The 13,637-nt window shown below is 40.3% G+C and overlaps 2 protein-coding genes across 2 annotated transcripts; both read right to left on the bottom strand.

Annotated features, from left to right (window-relative positions):
- Nucleotides 1–2,288: 2,288 nt before the first annotated feature.
- On the bottom strand, nt 2,289–4,757 carry LOC136609933 (protocadherin gamma-B7-like). Its single transcript, XM_066589212.1, has one exon. It carries the CDS (start codon nt 4,755–4,757, stop codon nt 2,289–2,291), a length of 2,469 nt encoding a protein of 822 aa, XP_066445309.1.
- A 6,408-nt stretch (nt 4,758–11,165) lies between these two features.
- On the bottom strand, nt 11,166–13,601 carry LOC136609934 (protocadherin gamma-B7-like). The gene has a single exon (XM_066589213.1). The coding sequence runs from the start codon at nt 13,599–13,601 to the stop codon at nt 11,166–11,168; it is 2,436 nt and encodes an 811-aa protein (XP_066445310.1).
- Nucleotides 13,602–13,637: the final 36 nt, after the last annotated feature.

Raw genomic sequence — 13,637 nt, forward strand, 5'->3', positions numbered from 1 at the left:
ACATCTGGAGCTTACTAGGCCCTAAATAGCTATTAAAATCCACAGAAAGGGGTGTCATATGTGTGTATGAGTAGGCCTTGGGTACAGTACGATGTGCAGACATGCATGCAACACTCAGATTATGTACTTCTTCAAACCTTTTACACAGGCCGATCACTCAGTGTAAATGCATGTCCCGAATGAACAACAAACAAGAATTCATTCGCTTCTCATTTGTCCTTCAGGTTTTGCATTTATGAACCACTTCCTGTTTACTGTGAATGGAGGCGGCCCGGGAGGACCTTCGACCTGCTATGCCGCCATTTACTGAGTGATGCTCGGTCCTGTCTAAAAGCACATGAACAATTATGACTCGGATGACCTGTTGGGCTTCTGTGTCCCATATATCATCTTGTGTAAAAGGGCCCTTGGGCTCTAAAGCAATTCTGTCTTTTAGTATAGTCAAACGCAGGATGGGGAGGAGAAGCTGGGGAGGGTCCAACAGCCGATATCCCGAGGCACACAGAATAATTATTTATATCAAGTATTTCTTCATTTGGATTGCAATATTAGACAAAACATGATAAAGGAGGCTGATTGATGTGAATTTGTTTTGTGTACAATATATAGAGAGTTCATTTCTTGCAAACATTTAAGCCCGGAGTTTCTTTGCTCTGATATTGTATGTTTCCTCTAAAACGTACACAATACAATAAAAAGCTATGCAAGTCATTCTTAAAAAAACATAGTGGATTAGGATATATGCGAGTATCACTGCTTACATTGGACAAAATTATAATGTTGCATGTGCAGTTTTTAAAAGTTTCTTCAGTTTTTTAAAACTAATATACTGCATAAGGGCTCAGTCAGAAGAGCGTTTTTTGCTTCATGCATGTTAAAAATGCACATGACAGCAGCTCCGTGCCCATTGCTTTCAATGGGGCCTGTGCTACTGCAGCCAGCCCCATTGAAAGCAATGGGATGCAGGCAACCCCCACAGTGATTTTCGGGGAAGGGCTTGGAATATAAGCCCTTCCCTGAAAATCATCCCTAGCTGGTGTAAAAAATAAAAAAAATATATACATCACCTTCCACTGCTGTCGGGGCTCCAGTGCGTCTTCTTTCTTTCTTGCCAAGACTGCTCTGAAGCACTTTCTGCTGGCCGGGGATTCAAAAATCCACACCTCCAGAAAGTGCGGGTCATTGAATGACAGCTGACCGCTGCCTGTGATTGGTCACAGCGCTTAGCCAATCAGACGCCGTGCTCAGGCATTCAGTAAATTCAATGAATGGCTGTGATGAGGTATATGCCCAGTCATGAGGGGACTCCCCGTGGGGATATTTTATGCGCAGCACAGACCTTGCCGCTGCACGGATGCCCTATCTTTTGCAGGTATTTTGCGCCTGTAAAAGACTGACATGTGAACACTACATAGGGAACCAATGGTTCTATCGGACGTGCTTTTTTTTGCACACATAGGCACGCAAAAAAAATGCTTATCTGACTGGGCCTTTATGAGGCCATTCCAGTTGCACACACTTAATCACAATGAATTTGTGTTATGACCAAGGTTGATTTGCGTACATGTCTGTGCATTGTACTGTAGTATTTTGCAGACGCATGGCTTGTTCATATGCACACGTAACCCACTCCGTCCTGATTTAAAAGGCTATTTAGCCTAATGAAGTCAAGATGTGTTCTTTTCTCCACAGTTTTAGATTGTATTTTGCGCATCCCATTGCGTATTATGTGCGCCTGTGCACACCCCACATAGACTTCTAAAAAAAGGTAACGTGAATGAACCCATTAAAATCAATAGGTTCTATTCCTCACATATTGCATATGCCAATGTTACGCATTGCAAATATGTGCACAAATAGGGCCATGGGAACCCGCACTTAAGGCCCATTTACACGTAATGATTATCACTCAAAATTTGTTTAAACGACCAAAAATGAGCAATACTTGTTACATGTAAACATGGGCATCATGCACTTTTCGTTTGAACGATGATTTTAAGGGGAACTTAAAATCCATCTTTCAGACACTAAGAGATAAAGTGTCTCTTAATAGACCGAATGCTGTTATCTCCATGGCAAGCGGCAAATAACATTGTAATTTGCCTGCAACCTCGAGTAGAATAATGCAGCAATGTGCACAGCTGGGCGTGTGATTAATCATACACTGGGCTCTGCAAACAGCTCATGGATGCTCTTTTACATGCAAATAAAGATGCAATTAGATCGCAAAATCATTCAATCTTTCAGTTGTTTGAAAAATTAGCTTTGTGTGTAAATCAGCCCTTAGTCTAAGCTAAGAAAGATTTAATGAATTTGTGACTTTCATATGTAAATACCTGATCAATATTGCCGGAGGGTAAATTAGTGTTTGCTGAATCGTTCACTGTTGGCGAGTCCTCAGTGTCTATGAGATTCTCTGTAGGAACATTCTGCAATGGTTTCAGGTAAGCGATTTCATTCTGCTTTGAGTCCATAGTCACACACACATCATATGAGAATGGGAAAGGTAAACTTGTATCACTGATCTCAGAAGGACATCCCAGCGTGAACTGTGGATATATATTTCTACTATATGCTCCATAGGTTATTGGGGTGTTGGTTTTTCTGCATTTGAAGATGACGGTAATAATAACAGTTATAATAAATAAACAAGAGATCAGAGCTATGGATATAACCAGATAGAAAGTTACGTGGAATGGTTTCTCTGAATTCGACGGTTGTTTTATTATCTCTGGTACAACTTGTTGAAAATTCTCGGCCACAACTAAGTTCAAAGTAACTGTAGATGACAGAGATGGGGCTCCGTTATCCTTCACCAGAACCACAAGCTTTTGCCTTAAATTGTCTGCATCTTGAAGATCTCTCACAATCTTTACTTCACCAGTATGCTGACCAATTCCAAACAAGGATGGATCAGGAACTTGTAGTAAGTGATAGGAGAGCCAGGCGTTGTGTCCAGAGTCAGCGTCCACTGCAATCACTTTGGTGACCAGATAACCTTTCTCAGCAGAGTGAGGAATAAACTCAAATACTGCCGACCCCTCAGTGTCTGGTGATGGGTAGAGGATCTTAGGAGCATTATCATTCTTATCAATGATACATATCCTCACTGTGACATTACTGCTTAGAGGAGGAGATCCACTGTCTTTAGCCATCACCTGGAGCTGGAATTCCCGCAACTGTTCATAGTCAAATGATCTCTGAGCATAGAGAACTCCAGTCATTGAGTTGATGGAAACATATGAGGATACTGGAATATCATCTATGTTGCTGTTCACAATGCTGTATGTGATTTTCCCATTATCACCTTCATCAAGATCTGAAGCAAGAATACTTTGTATCGAAGTCCCGGGTTGATTGTTTTCTATAACGTACACAGTGTACTTCATTCCCTCAAAGACTGGAGCGTTGTCATTCACATCTGAAATAGTCAACTGAATGGTTTTATTGGTGGACAGTGGAGGGGATCCTTTATCCATGCACTGAATTGTAACATTATATACAGAAGTCCTTTCTCGGTCCATGCTAACTGCAGTTACAAGTTTATAGTAGTTGTTGGAGGATGGTAACAGTTGAAAGTCCTTTATTTCTGAGACCACACAAAGAATCTCCCCATTCATCCCAGAATCCAAATCACGGACATTAATTATTGCTATGATGGTTCCAGCTGGAGAAGCCTCTGAAATAGTTGCTTTAGAAGTAGTAACTGTTATATCCGGAGCATTATCATTGACATCAGTTACTTGTATGGACACCTTGCAATGTGTGACAAGACCTCCACCATCTTTAGCTTCAACAGTCATTTCATAGCTATCTGACACTTCATAGTCTAAACTCCCTACTATTGTAATGACACCTTTTGCTGAATCTATAGAGAATATTTGATTGGCATTTTTAGGTATATGGCTGAAGGAATAAGATATTAAGCCATTTGTACCTTCATCTTCATCAGTTGCATTTAAATTGCCCACTAGAAAACCAATAGGTGCATTCTCAGGTAATCGTATGTGATATGTGTCCTGGGCAAATGTTGGAAAGTTATCATTAACATCTTGAACTGTGATCTTAATTTTGGCAGTGCCAGTTTTAGGAGGTTTACCCCCATCAGAAGCCGTTAATATTAACTCATAGGAACTTTGCTTTTCCCTGTCTAGTGATTTTTCTAGTTTGATTTCTGCGTAGTTTATCCCATTCTTCATAGTTTTTTCACTTAGACTAAAGTGCTCACTGTCACTAAGAGTATAGCTTTGTATAGAATTTGTGCCTATATCGGGATCATCTGCATTTCCTAATGGAAAATGTACTCCAAGAACTGAAGATTCGCTGATCCCTATTTCAAAATATTTCTTAGAAAATGAAGGTGCATTATCATTGACATCCTGGATTTCTATGGTGATTGTGTAAAAGTTCAAAGGGTTTTCAATCACAGCTTCCAGATTTATGAAGCAGCTCAGTTTAGCCTCACATAAGGTTTCTCTGTCAATTCTCTCTGATACAATTAAATCTCCATTTTCTAAGTTTGCACTGAAGAATTTCTTTGCATCATGAGAAACAATTTGAAATTTTCTAGCAGCAAGTTCCTTGACATTCAGTCCAAGATCTTTGGCCACATTCCCAACAACAGTTCCCTTTTTCATTTCTTCAGGCATTGAGTATTGCAATTGGCTTAAAACATCATTGAAGTAAAATGAAGAGAAACAGAGTAATACTTGCCATATCACAGTCCATTGTGTCCCATATCCTGTGTGATCTTTCATTATTAGAAATATGAGTTCTTTTAAAAGTCCTGAATGTTATAGAATTGTAAGATTCCGGGCGAGTCTTGAGAAGGAAATGAGAGTAAAGCAAATTGCAGAGTGCACTAAAGAAATGCCGGATTTTCTAGAGATCTGTGCTGTGAGGCTGCATTAGTTCCCTTATTCGGCTACAAGACAAAATACTACAGTCTAATGGCGGCGCTCAGAGTTCAAATTGAGGTACTGCAAGTCTCTGGCTAAAAGCTGCTTTTGGTAGATTTTGCTTTACACAACTGAACTGTTTTCATTATATAGGTAGTTTCTGTAGCTGACATAACTACTCTACAATTTCTCAGCTTATAGCATTTACAGTTCAACCCCTGGAAAGACACCAATAGTAAAAATGTGTCCTATGGCTAATTACATTATTTAAATATGTATTTTGCCAAAAATGCCGTATAGTACTGTACAAAAAATTGACATATAAGACAGCCAACCAACTACAGATAATCAGATTAGTAGTTTCTTTTAGTATTTTAGTTTTGTACGTCTTTAAGCAGACTTGTTTACTGTCCTGACGTATAGTCTCAATATTGGAAACACCTTTTTAGGAAATCTGCATTGAGCTGTTCCTCTGTTATCACTCCTGGAAATGTATGACTAAATAGATGTTATGGTTATACTTGTCAATAGAACATATATCCCTAAACTCAGGGGTGTAGCTAAAGGCTCATGGGCCCTAGTGCAAAAGTTTATATTGGGGCCCCCCAACTTCTTTTAACCCCTTAACGCAGAGGCGTAACTTGAAGCTCCTGGGCCCCAATGCCAAACCTGTAACAAGGCCCCCAACTATAATGCTTTATTCATAGTACTGGGTCTACCTATATGGAGAAGAAAGGCCTTATGGGTCCCTAAGGTTCCCCTGCATCTCCTATACTTACACCAATGCTTAAACTATCTCATACTGAGAACACTGCTTGGAGTCTGTAGACATTTGCTGACAGGTCTGTTTTGAAGGAAACATATCTTTAAGAAATAACCTAAAATTCTATCAGCAGCACAGATACGATGCCTGTACAAAGAAATTTAAAAGACCTCTTCAGCAAAAACACATTTTCCATCTCTGCTTCCTTTACCCAATTGCCTGTTACGCTCTAGAGGTCTCCACTGTATATTGTAGTGACTTTCATGCAGTGCAACCGCCAGTCTGATGCTTATTAGGTTCCATCTTGATGTTGCTTTCATTTTCACATCAATCCCATCATACATCAGCACAGCATTACATGATCAGCTACATCCTGCACCATCTCTGCAACATCACCTTTACCATGTGTATTCTATATATTTACCTAAATAAGCTGCAGACCATGAGTATACAGTCAGGAGAAGGGATCTGTGTTCTCCTCTACTTAAGTTGTCTGATCATCATCAGTAATTGTGGAAAAAGTGTTTGTGCACCCTCTAGGCCAGTGTTCCCCAACTCCAGTCCTCAGGCACCCCACAGGACTAGAGCTGGGGACCCCTGCTGTAGGCAGTTTCTGTGGTAGACTCATGTAATAGCATCACACAGACAGAGAAAATGACTAGAAACTGAACACATAACCACAAGTAGATCTAAGCTAGTCAGAATTGAGATCACATGACTATCTGAGGCGAAAGGCCAGAAATTTCAGAAAGAAAGGAATAACTAATCAAGATAACACTAGCCCACTTATATATACTGGTTACATAGTGAATGGAAAAAAAATCAACTGAATAGCCGTTTAAAGGCAGAACATTGTTTCTTCTTTTTAATTATTAATTTGTTCTCCTTATTTATTGTACCTTGCATATGCATTGTCCTGGCACCTTCTAATCTGCATATTTTGGGCCTTGTTTTTTCTTTTTCTAGTTTCTGTAAATTATAAGTTCACCAAGTGGGTGAGCTTTGTGATGATACCACGACAGTGATATCATTTTAACCTTCCAGCGGCCTGTAGTTCCAATTTCCGCATATAGATGCTCTCTCCAAATGTTTAGAAACCTTCTCAGTCAGGACAAAATCTGTCTAGAGTAAGGGCTCAGTCACACGGGCGCCGATGTGCCCGTGTTCCTGCAGGGTAAGACCGCTGCACTGCCAGTGCGGACGACTCTCCGCACCGGCCAGCAGATAGAACACATGGCCGTCAATGGAGCCGGTCATGCAGGGAGACGTCCGTACCCGGTGCGGCCGTCTTATCATTCAGTAACACGGGCGCATCCGCCGAGCCGAAGAAAGAAGATCCGGACGCGAAGAAGGGAAGAACCGCATCGCCCGGAGCAGGTGAGTTTAATTCTCGTACGGGTCTCCCGCGGATCCGGACGGCTTCCATAGGCTTCAATAGAAGCCTGCAGGAGCCGTCCCCGCGGGAGACCCGCACTAAAATGGAGCATGTCCATTTTTTTCCCGCACGCGGATCCGCGGGTGTCCAATGCATCCCTACGGGCGCGCGGATCCGCGTGCGGGAGAAATGCTGCGGATTTTAAGCCCATGGACATGAGGCCTTACTCTAGATAGCTTTTGTGCTGACTGAGAAGGTTTCTAAACATTTGGAGAGAGCATCTATACGCGGAAATTGGAACTAAAGGCTGCTGGAAGGTTAAGATGATTCCACTGTCGTCATATATGACATTTTATAAGGTTTCACATGTTCATTTGTACTACAAATGTATACAAAAAGTAATAAAACTATGCTGTAAATTGGCCGATTGTTTAACCAAATGCAAAAAAGATTTATCCAATAAAAGAATAGAATAAATGTATTAAGAAATAAGGAACTATGCTTCAAAATAAAAAAGATTAATTTTAATGTTGAAATGTATATTACTGTTGAAAAGTAATATATGTAGGCCACAGTAATTGCATTACTGAAAATATACTAAGCAGAATAAAACTGGGACAAAGAACAAGAGAAAGACATGTATTCTGATTACATGTGAGCTACGCAGCAGTGGTCAATGTCACGCAACAGCTGCAAATGTGAGTTAAGTTACAGGGAGCATTAAAAGGGGTGTAAAACCCCATGTTCTCAATGTGATATTACTACATATTGATCCCTTGTAAGACCATATTGTGAGTATGGGATTACATTTTTAGCTCCACATCCTAGAAAGAATATAAAAGAGCTTGAAAGGGTTCAGATGCAGGCAACTAGATTATTAAAAAGGATGAAAAGTCTCTCTATATAATGAGAAGATAGATTAAAAACTATATGTGAGGTCAGCAGAAAACAACTGGCACATGAGTTATTCTTTAACCCTTAACACCACATGATGCACAGTTGCGTCCTGGGTTTGCAGGGTTTATATGGATCGCGAGTCTGTGATGGAAATACCCATCCCCCACAGCCGTGATTAGCACTACCACCGATCATAGTAACATAGTATATTAGGCTGAATGGAGACAATGTCCATCCAGTTCATCCTGATCCACCCCCTTGTTGATCCAGAGGAAGGCAAAAAAAAACCAATGAGGCAAAAGCCAATTTAGCCCATTTAGGGGAAAAAAAATCCCTTCCCGACTCCATAATGGCAGTCAGAATAATCCCTGGATCAACGTTTTGAAAGCTCCTACCTCACTCCGCAGCTGTTAACCCTGTAAATGTTGCTAATAATTCTGACAGTGGCATTTAAAGGGGTTTTCCAGGCAGCTCCAGCTGTTAGTGCTGGCATACGCTTGTGTTGAAGAGGAAGCTGTGTTCCAACCCCTGCGTAGTGGCTGGTGCTCGTAATTGCAAGTGCAACACTCTTTGAAATCAATGGAAGCTGCACCTGCAATTACAAGCTTATCTAATAACAAATTGCATTGAAGGGTTGTCTGTAGAATCATACAGTATGAACTCGAATCCAATCCAGCTCAGAGGCATAAGGCTATTTTCTTATTCACTATTCTAATATGACCAAGGATTTCAGATAAAATTATTATCCAAATGACCATACGAACTAGTAGGTAGTTTATACATATGTAGTGACTGTTGATAGATCTGCATTATTATGAACTTTCATATTGATAATTCTCCAATGTACATCTACAAAACCTACACTGCATTGGCTGCCTATTAAATACAGAATTCAATTTAAACTCAGTACCTTCATCCATAAAACTCACCCCAGCACAGCACAACCCTACATTGCCTCCCTCATCTCAATCCCCACCCAGCTCATGCCCTTCGCTGCATTACCAAAATCAGACTGCCCCTTTCATTCGAACCTCTCATTCCCGCCCCAAAACTTCTCCAGAGCAGCACCAGTCCTCTGGAACGCACTACTAAAAACTATCCGGGCAATCCCTGACTCACAGGGCGTGAGGCGTGCTCTAAACACGCTGCATTTCAGGGAGGCATACCACATTCCCTAAACCAAACCCCTCTGTATGCTGCCTGATAACATGCTCCCTGTCCTACTGACTGCAATCCCTGCTAGCTGCTATCAACTGCCCCCTACAGTCATACTGATTCAGCCACTACACAGCTTGAGTCTGACCATTGTTTATGTGTATAGCATCCCTCACTCTCCACCTCGCCATACTGTGCAAATCTCCAGCCCCCTTACCTTCTGCATCACCCCATTATCTGTAGTATGTAAGTTCGCTGGAGCAGGACCCTCACCCCTACTGTTTCCATCAACTTATTACTATGTAACTGTGCTTTTTGTATTTTTGTACTTTTGTCTTTCTGTATCCCCCTGTTTTTGCAAGCACTATATAAATACAGATTATTATTAATAACAATTGATTAATTCTTGAAATGAAAGGCTTACATTTTGTATATTTATTAGAAGGGGTTCCTCAGGCAAAAAAACAAAACATTTTTGGAAACCTGCTCACAACACAGCACAACCAAAAAAGAAGGTATGCCCATCTTAACTTATCCCTCACCACTCCCATTCCATCAAAGCCCGATCCCCCGCTGCTCTCTATTTTCTGCTTCAGTGATGATGTCACCAACATCAGGGACATATCCCTCACCACTCCCATTCCATCAAAGCCCGATCCCCTGCTGCTCTCTATTTTCTGCTTCAGTGATGATGTCACCAACATCAGGGACATATGACTGCTGCAGTCAATCAACAGCTCATTTTGGCTGGTGATCATGTGCAGCGGCCACATATAGCTGCTTTGGGACAACATCGCTGCTGCAGCAGCAAGGGGTTAGCAGCATGGGCAAGGCTCTGGGAGAATAGGAGAGGCCAGGGATCAAGGGTGCATACCTTCTTTTAGGTTTATACAGCACTTCAGCCCACTTTTCAAAAATCGTTTTCCCCTAGATAACTTCTTTAAAAAAATAAACTTTGCAGGGAATTATCTGGTTTGCACAAATTTTATGTTGCAGTTGATATTTCCCTTGGACAAGCTGATAAGAGGAACAACTAAGTTCATGGAGTCAACCATTAGCTCCATGTGAGCAGCAGAATACCAAATAACATAGCGTCAACACATGCCAGTAATTTACTACAAGTAAGAACCCTGCAATCTTCTTGTACCAATATCTCTATTTGACTTTGCTCTTATCTTTTCCTACTAGAAGGTGCCCAAACATGACACATGAAAAAGGGTCGTCTGATGGGAATCATTTCAATTATGGTTTTTTAAATAACTTTATATATTATGATTTTATAAGACAGCAGAGTGAAATGAGCCGATCATCAGTTATATAAGATACGCCAAGTCATGGCTCCCCTTCACGATTGCCCAATACTATTCCTTGTTACAAATAAATTAATTTTATGCCTCTCTTTTTAGTTTTCAGAAAATCACCTTGATATGTACAAAACGGAATATTTTCCCTGTATGTGCGCTCACACGATGCTGCTGTACCATGAAAATGTATTTCTAGGACTGCCACCTACTCCACAGATCCCAAACACAGCCAGTACAGAAGGTGATCATATAGATGCTATAGAGAAATGGAGTACTGAATGCTCTAGTGCAGATATTGTAGGATAGATTGGGTATAGTAATGGTATATCATATCCTTTATTCAAGTACATGAAACAACGCATAACGAATATGGACAAGGTTCTATCTCAGGTACTAATTAGTACTTGTACCTGAGGAAGAATCTTGTCCGCATTCAAAACGCTTTGGTTCATGTACTTCAATAAAGCATATTATATACCGCCATTGTGCCCGATCCATCTGTCTGGACATGGGACATTCAGTACTCTGTTACTCTATAGCAACCTTTAAACTTTGACACTTATCATATTTTATGTTGACACAATTTCAAGAATCACATACATAGCATTATTCTGTACTGTACATCTAATGTTACATAACTCTTATGAGTGCAAGTATGAAACAAGGCTATACAAGGCTGACGGCGGGGTGGTTCTTTGGCTTTAAGGTTGCAGTTTTAACCTTGCACTATGGTTATCTTTATTTCTATGATAAAAATGACATAAATTTTAATTCTAATAAACAAATACCTGATCAATATTGCCGGAGGGCAAATTAGTGTTTGCTGAATCGTTCACTGCTGGCGAGTCCTCAGTGTCTATGAGATTCTCTGTAGGGACGTTCTGCAATGGTTTCAGATAAGCGATCTCATTCTGCTTTGAGTCCATAGTCACACACACATCATATGAGAATGGGAAAGGCAAACTTGTATCACTGATCTCAGAAGGACATCCCAGCGTGAACTGAGGATACACATTTCTACTATATGCTCCATAGGTTATTGGGGTGTCGGCTTTTCTGCATTTGAAGATGACGGTAATAATAACAGTTATAATAAATAAACATGAAATCAGAGCTATGGATATAACCAGATAGAAAGTTACGTGGAATGGTTTCTCTGAATTCGACGGTTGTTTTCTTATCTCTGGTACAACTTGTTGAAAATTCTCGGCCACAACTAAGTTCAAAGTAACTGTAGATGACAGAGATGGGGCTCCGTTATCCTTCACCAGGACCACAAGCTTCTGCCTTAAATTGTCTGCATCTTGAAGATCTCTCGCAATCTTTACTTCACCAGTATGCTGACCAATCCCATACAAGGATGGATCAGGAACTTGTAGTAAGTGATAGGAGAGCCAGGCGTTGTGTCCAGAGTCAGCGTCTACTGCAATCACTTTGGTGACTAGATAACCTTTCTCAGCAGAGTGAGGAATAAACTCAAACAATGCCGATCCCTCAGTGTCTGGTGATGGGTAGAGGATCTTAGGGGCATTATCATTCTTATCAATGATACATATCCTCACTGTGACATTACTGCTTAGAGGAGGAGATCCACTGTCTTTAGCCATCACCCGGAACTGGAATTCTCGCAACTGTTCATAGTCAAATGATCTCTGGGCATAGAGAACTCCAGTCATTGAGTTAATGGAAACATATGAGGATACTGGAATATTATCTATGTTGCTGTTCACAATGCTGTATGTGATTTTCCCATTATCACCTTCATCAAGATCTGAAGCAAGAATACTTTGTATCGAAGTCCCAGGTTGATTGTTTTCTATAACGTACACAGTGTACTTCATTCTCTCAAAAACTGGAGCGTTGTCATTCACATCTGAAATAGTCAACTGAATGGTTTTATTGGTGGACAGTGGCGGAGATCCTTTATCCATGCACTGAATTGTAACATTATATACAGAATTCATTTCTCGGTCCATGCTAACTGCAGTTACAAGTTTATAGTAGTTGTTGGAGGATGGTAACAGTTGAAAGTCCTTTATTTCTGAGACCACACAAAGAATCTCCCCATTCATCCCAGAATCCAAATCACGGACATTAATTATTGCTATGATGGTTCCAGCTGGAGAAGCCTCTGAAATTGTTGCTTTAGAAGTAGTAACTGTTATATCCGGAGCATTATCATTGACATCAGTTACTTGTATTAACACCTTGCAATGTGCCACCTGACCTCCACCATCTTTAGCTTCAACAGTCATTTCATAGCTATCTGACACTTCATAGTCTAAACTCCCTACTATCGTAATGACACCTTTTGCTGAATCTATAGAGAATATTTGATTGGCATTTTTAGGTATATGGCTGAAGGAATACGATATTAAGCCATTTGCACCTTCATCTTCATCAGTTGCATTTAAATTGCCCACTAGAAAACCAATAGGTGCATTCTCAGGTAATCTTATGTGATATGTGTCCTGGGCAAATGCTGGAAAGTTATCATTAACATCTTGAACTGTGATCTTAATTTTGGCAGTGCCAGTTTTAGGAGGTTTACCCCCATCAGAAGCCGTTAATATTAACTCATAGGAACTTTGCTTTTCCCTGTCTAGTGATTTTTCTAGTTTGATTTCTGCGTAGTTTATCCCATTCTTCATAGTTTTTTCACTTAGACTAAAGTGCTCACTGTCACTAAGAGTATAGCTTTGTATAGAATTTGTGCCTATATCGGGATCATCTGCATTTCCTAATGGAAAATGTACTCCAAGAACTGAAGATTCGCTGATCCCTATTTCAAAATATTTCTTAGAAAATGAAGGTGCATTATCATTCACATCCTGGATTTCTACAGTAATTGTGTAAAAGTTCAAAGGGTTTTCAATCACAGCTTCCAGATTTATGAAGCAGCTCAGTTTAGCCTCACATAAGGTTTCTCTGTCAATTCTCTCTGATACAATTAAATCTCCATTTTCTAAGTTTGCACTGAAGAATTTCTTTGCATCATGAGAAACAATTTGAAATTTTCTAGCAGCAAGTTCCTTGACATTCAGTCCAAGATCTTTGGCCACATTCCCAACAACAGTTCCCTTTTTCATTTCTTCAGGCATTGAGTATTGCAATTGGCTTAAAACATCATTGAAGTAAAATGAAGAGAAACAGAGTAATACTTGCCATATCACTGTCCATTGTGTCCCATATCCTGTGTGATCTTTCATTATTAGAAATATGAGTTCTTTTAAAAGTCCTGAATG

The sequence above is a fragment of the Eleutherodactylus coqui genome, chromosome 2 (assembly GCF_035609145.1).
Source record: "Eleutherodactylus coqui strain aEleCoq1 chromosome 2, aEleCoq1.hap1, whole genome shotgun sequence".
Lineage (NCBI taxonomy): Eukaryota > Metazoa > Chordata > Amphibia > Anura > Eleutherodactylidae > Eleutherodactylus > Eleutherodactylus coqui.

What these genes read in the sequence shown, in the direction of transcription:
- LOC136609933 (XM_066589212.1), bottom strand. Translation starts at nt 4,757, where the DNA reads ATGAAAGATCACACAGGATATGGGACACAATGGACTGTGATATGGCAA.
- LOC136609934 (XM_066589213.1), bottom strand. Translation starts at nt 13,601, where the DNA reads ATGAAAGATCACACAGGATATGGGACACAATGGACAGTGATATGGCAA.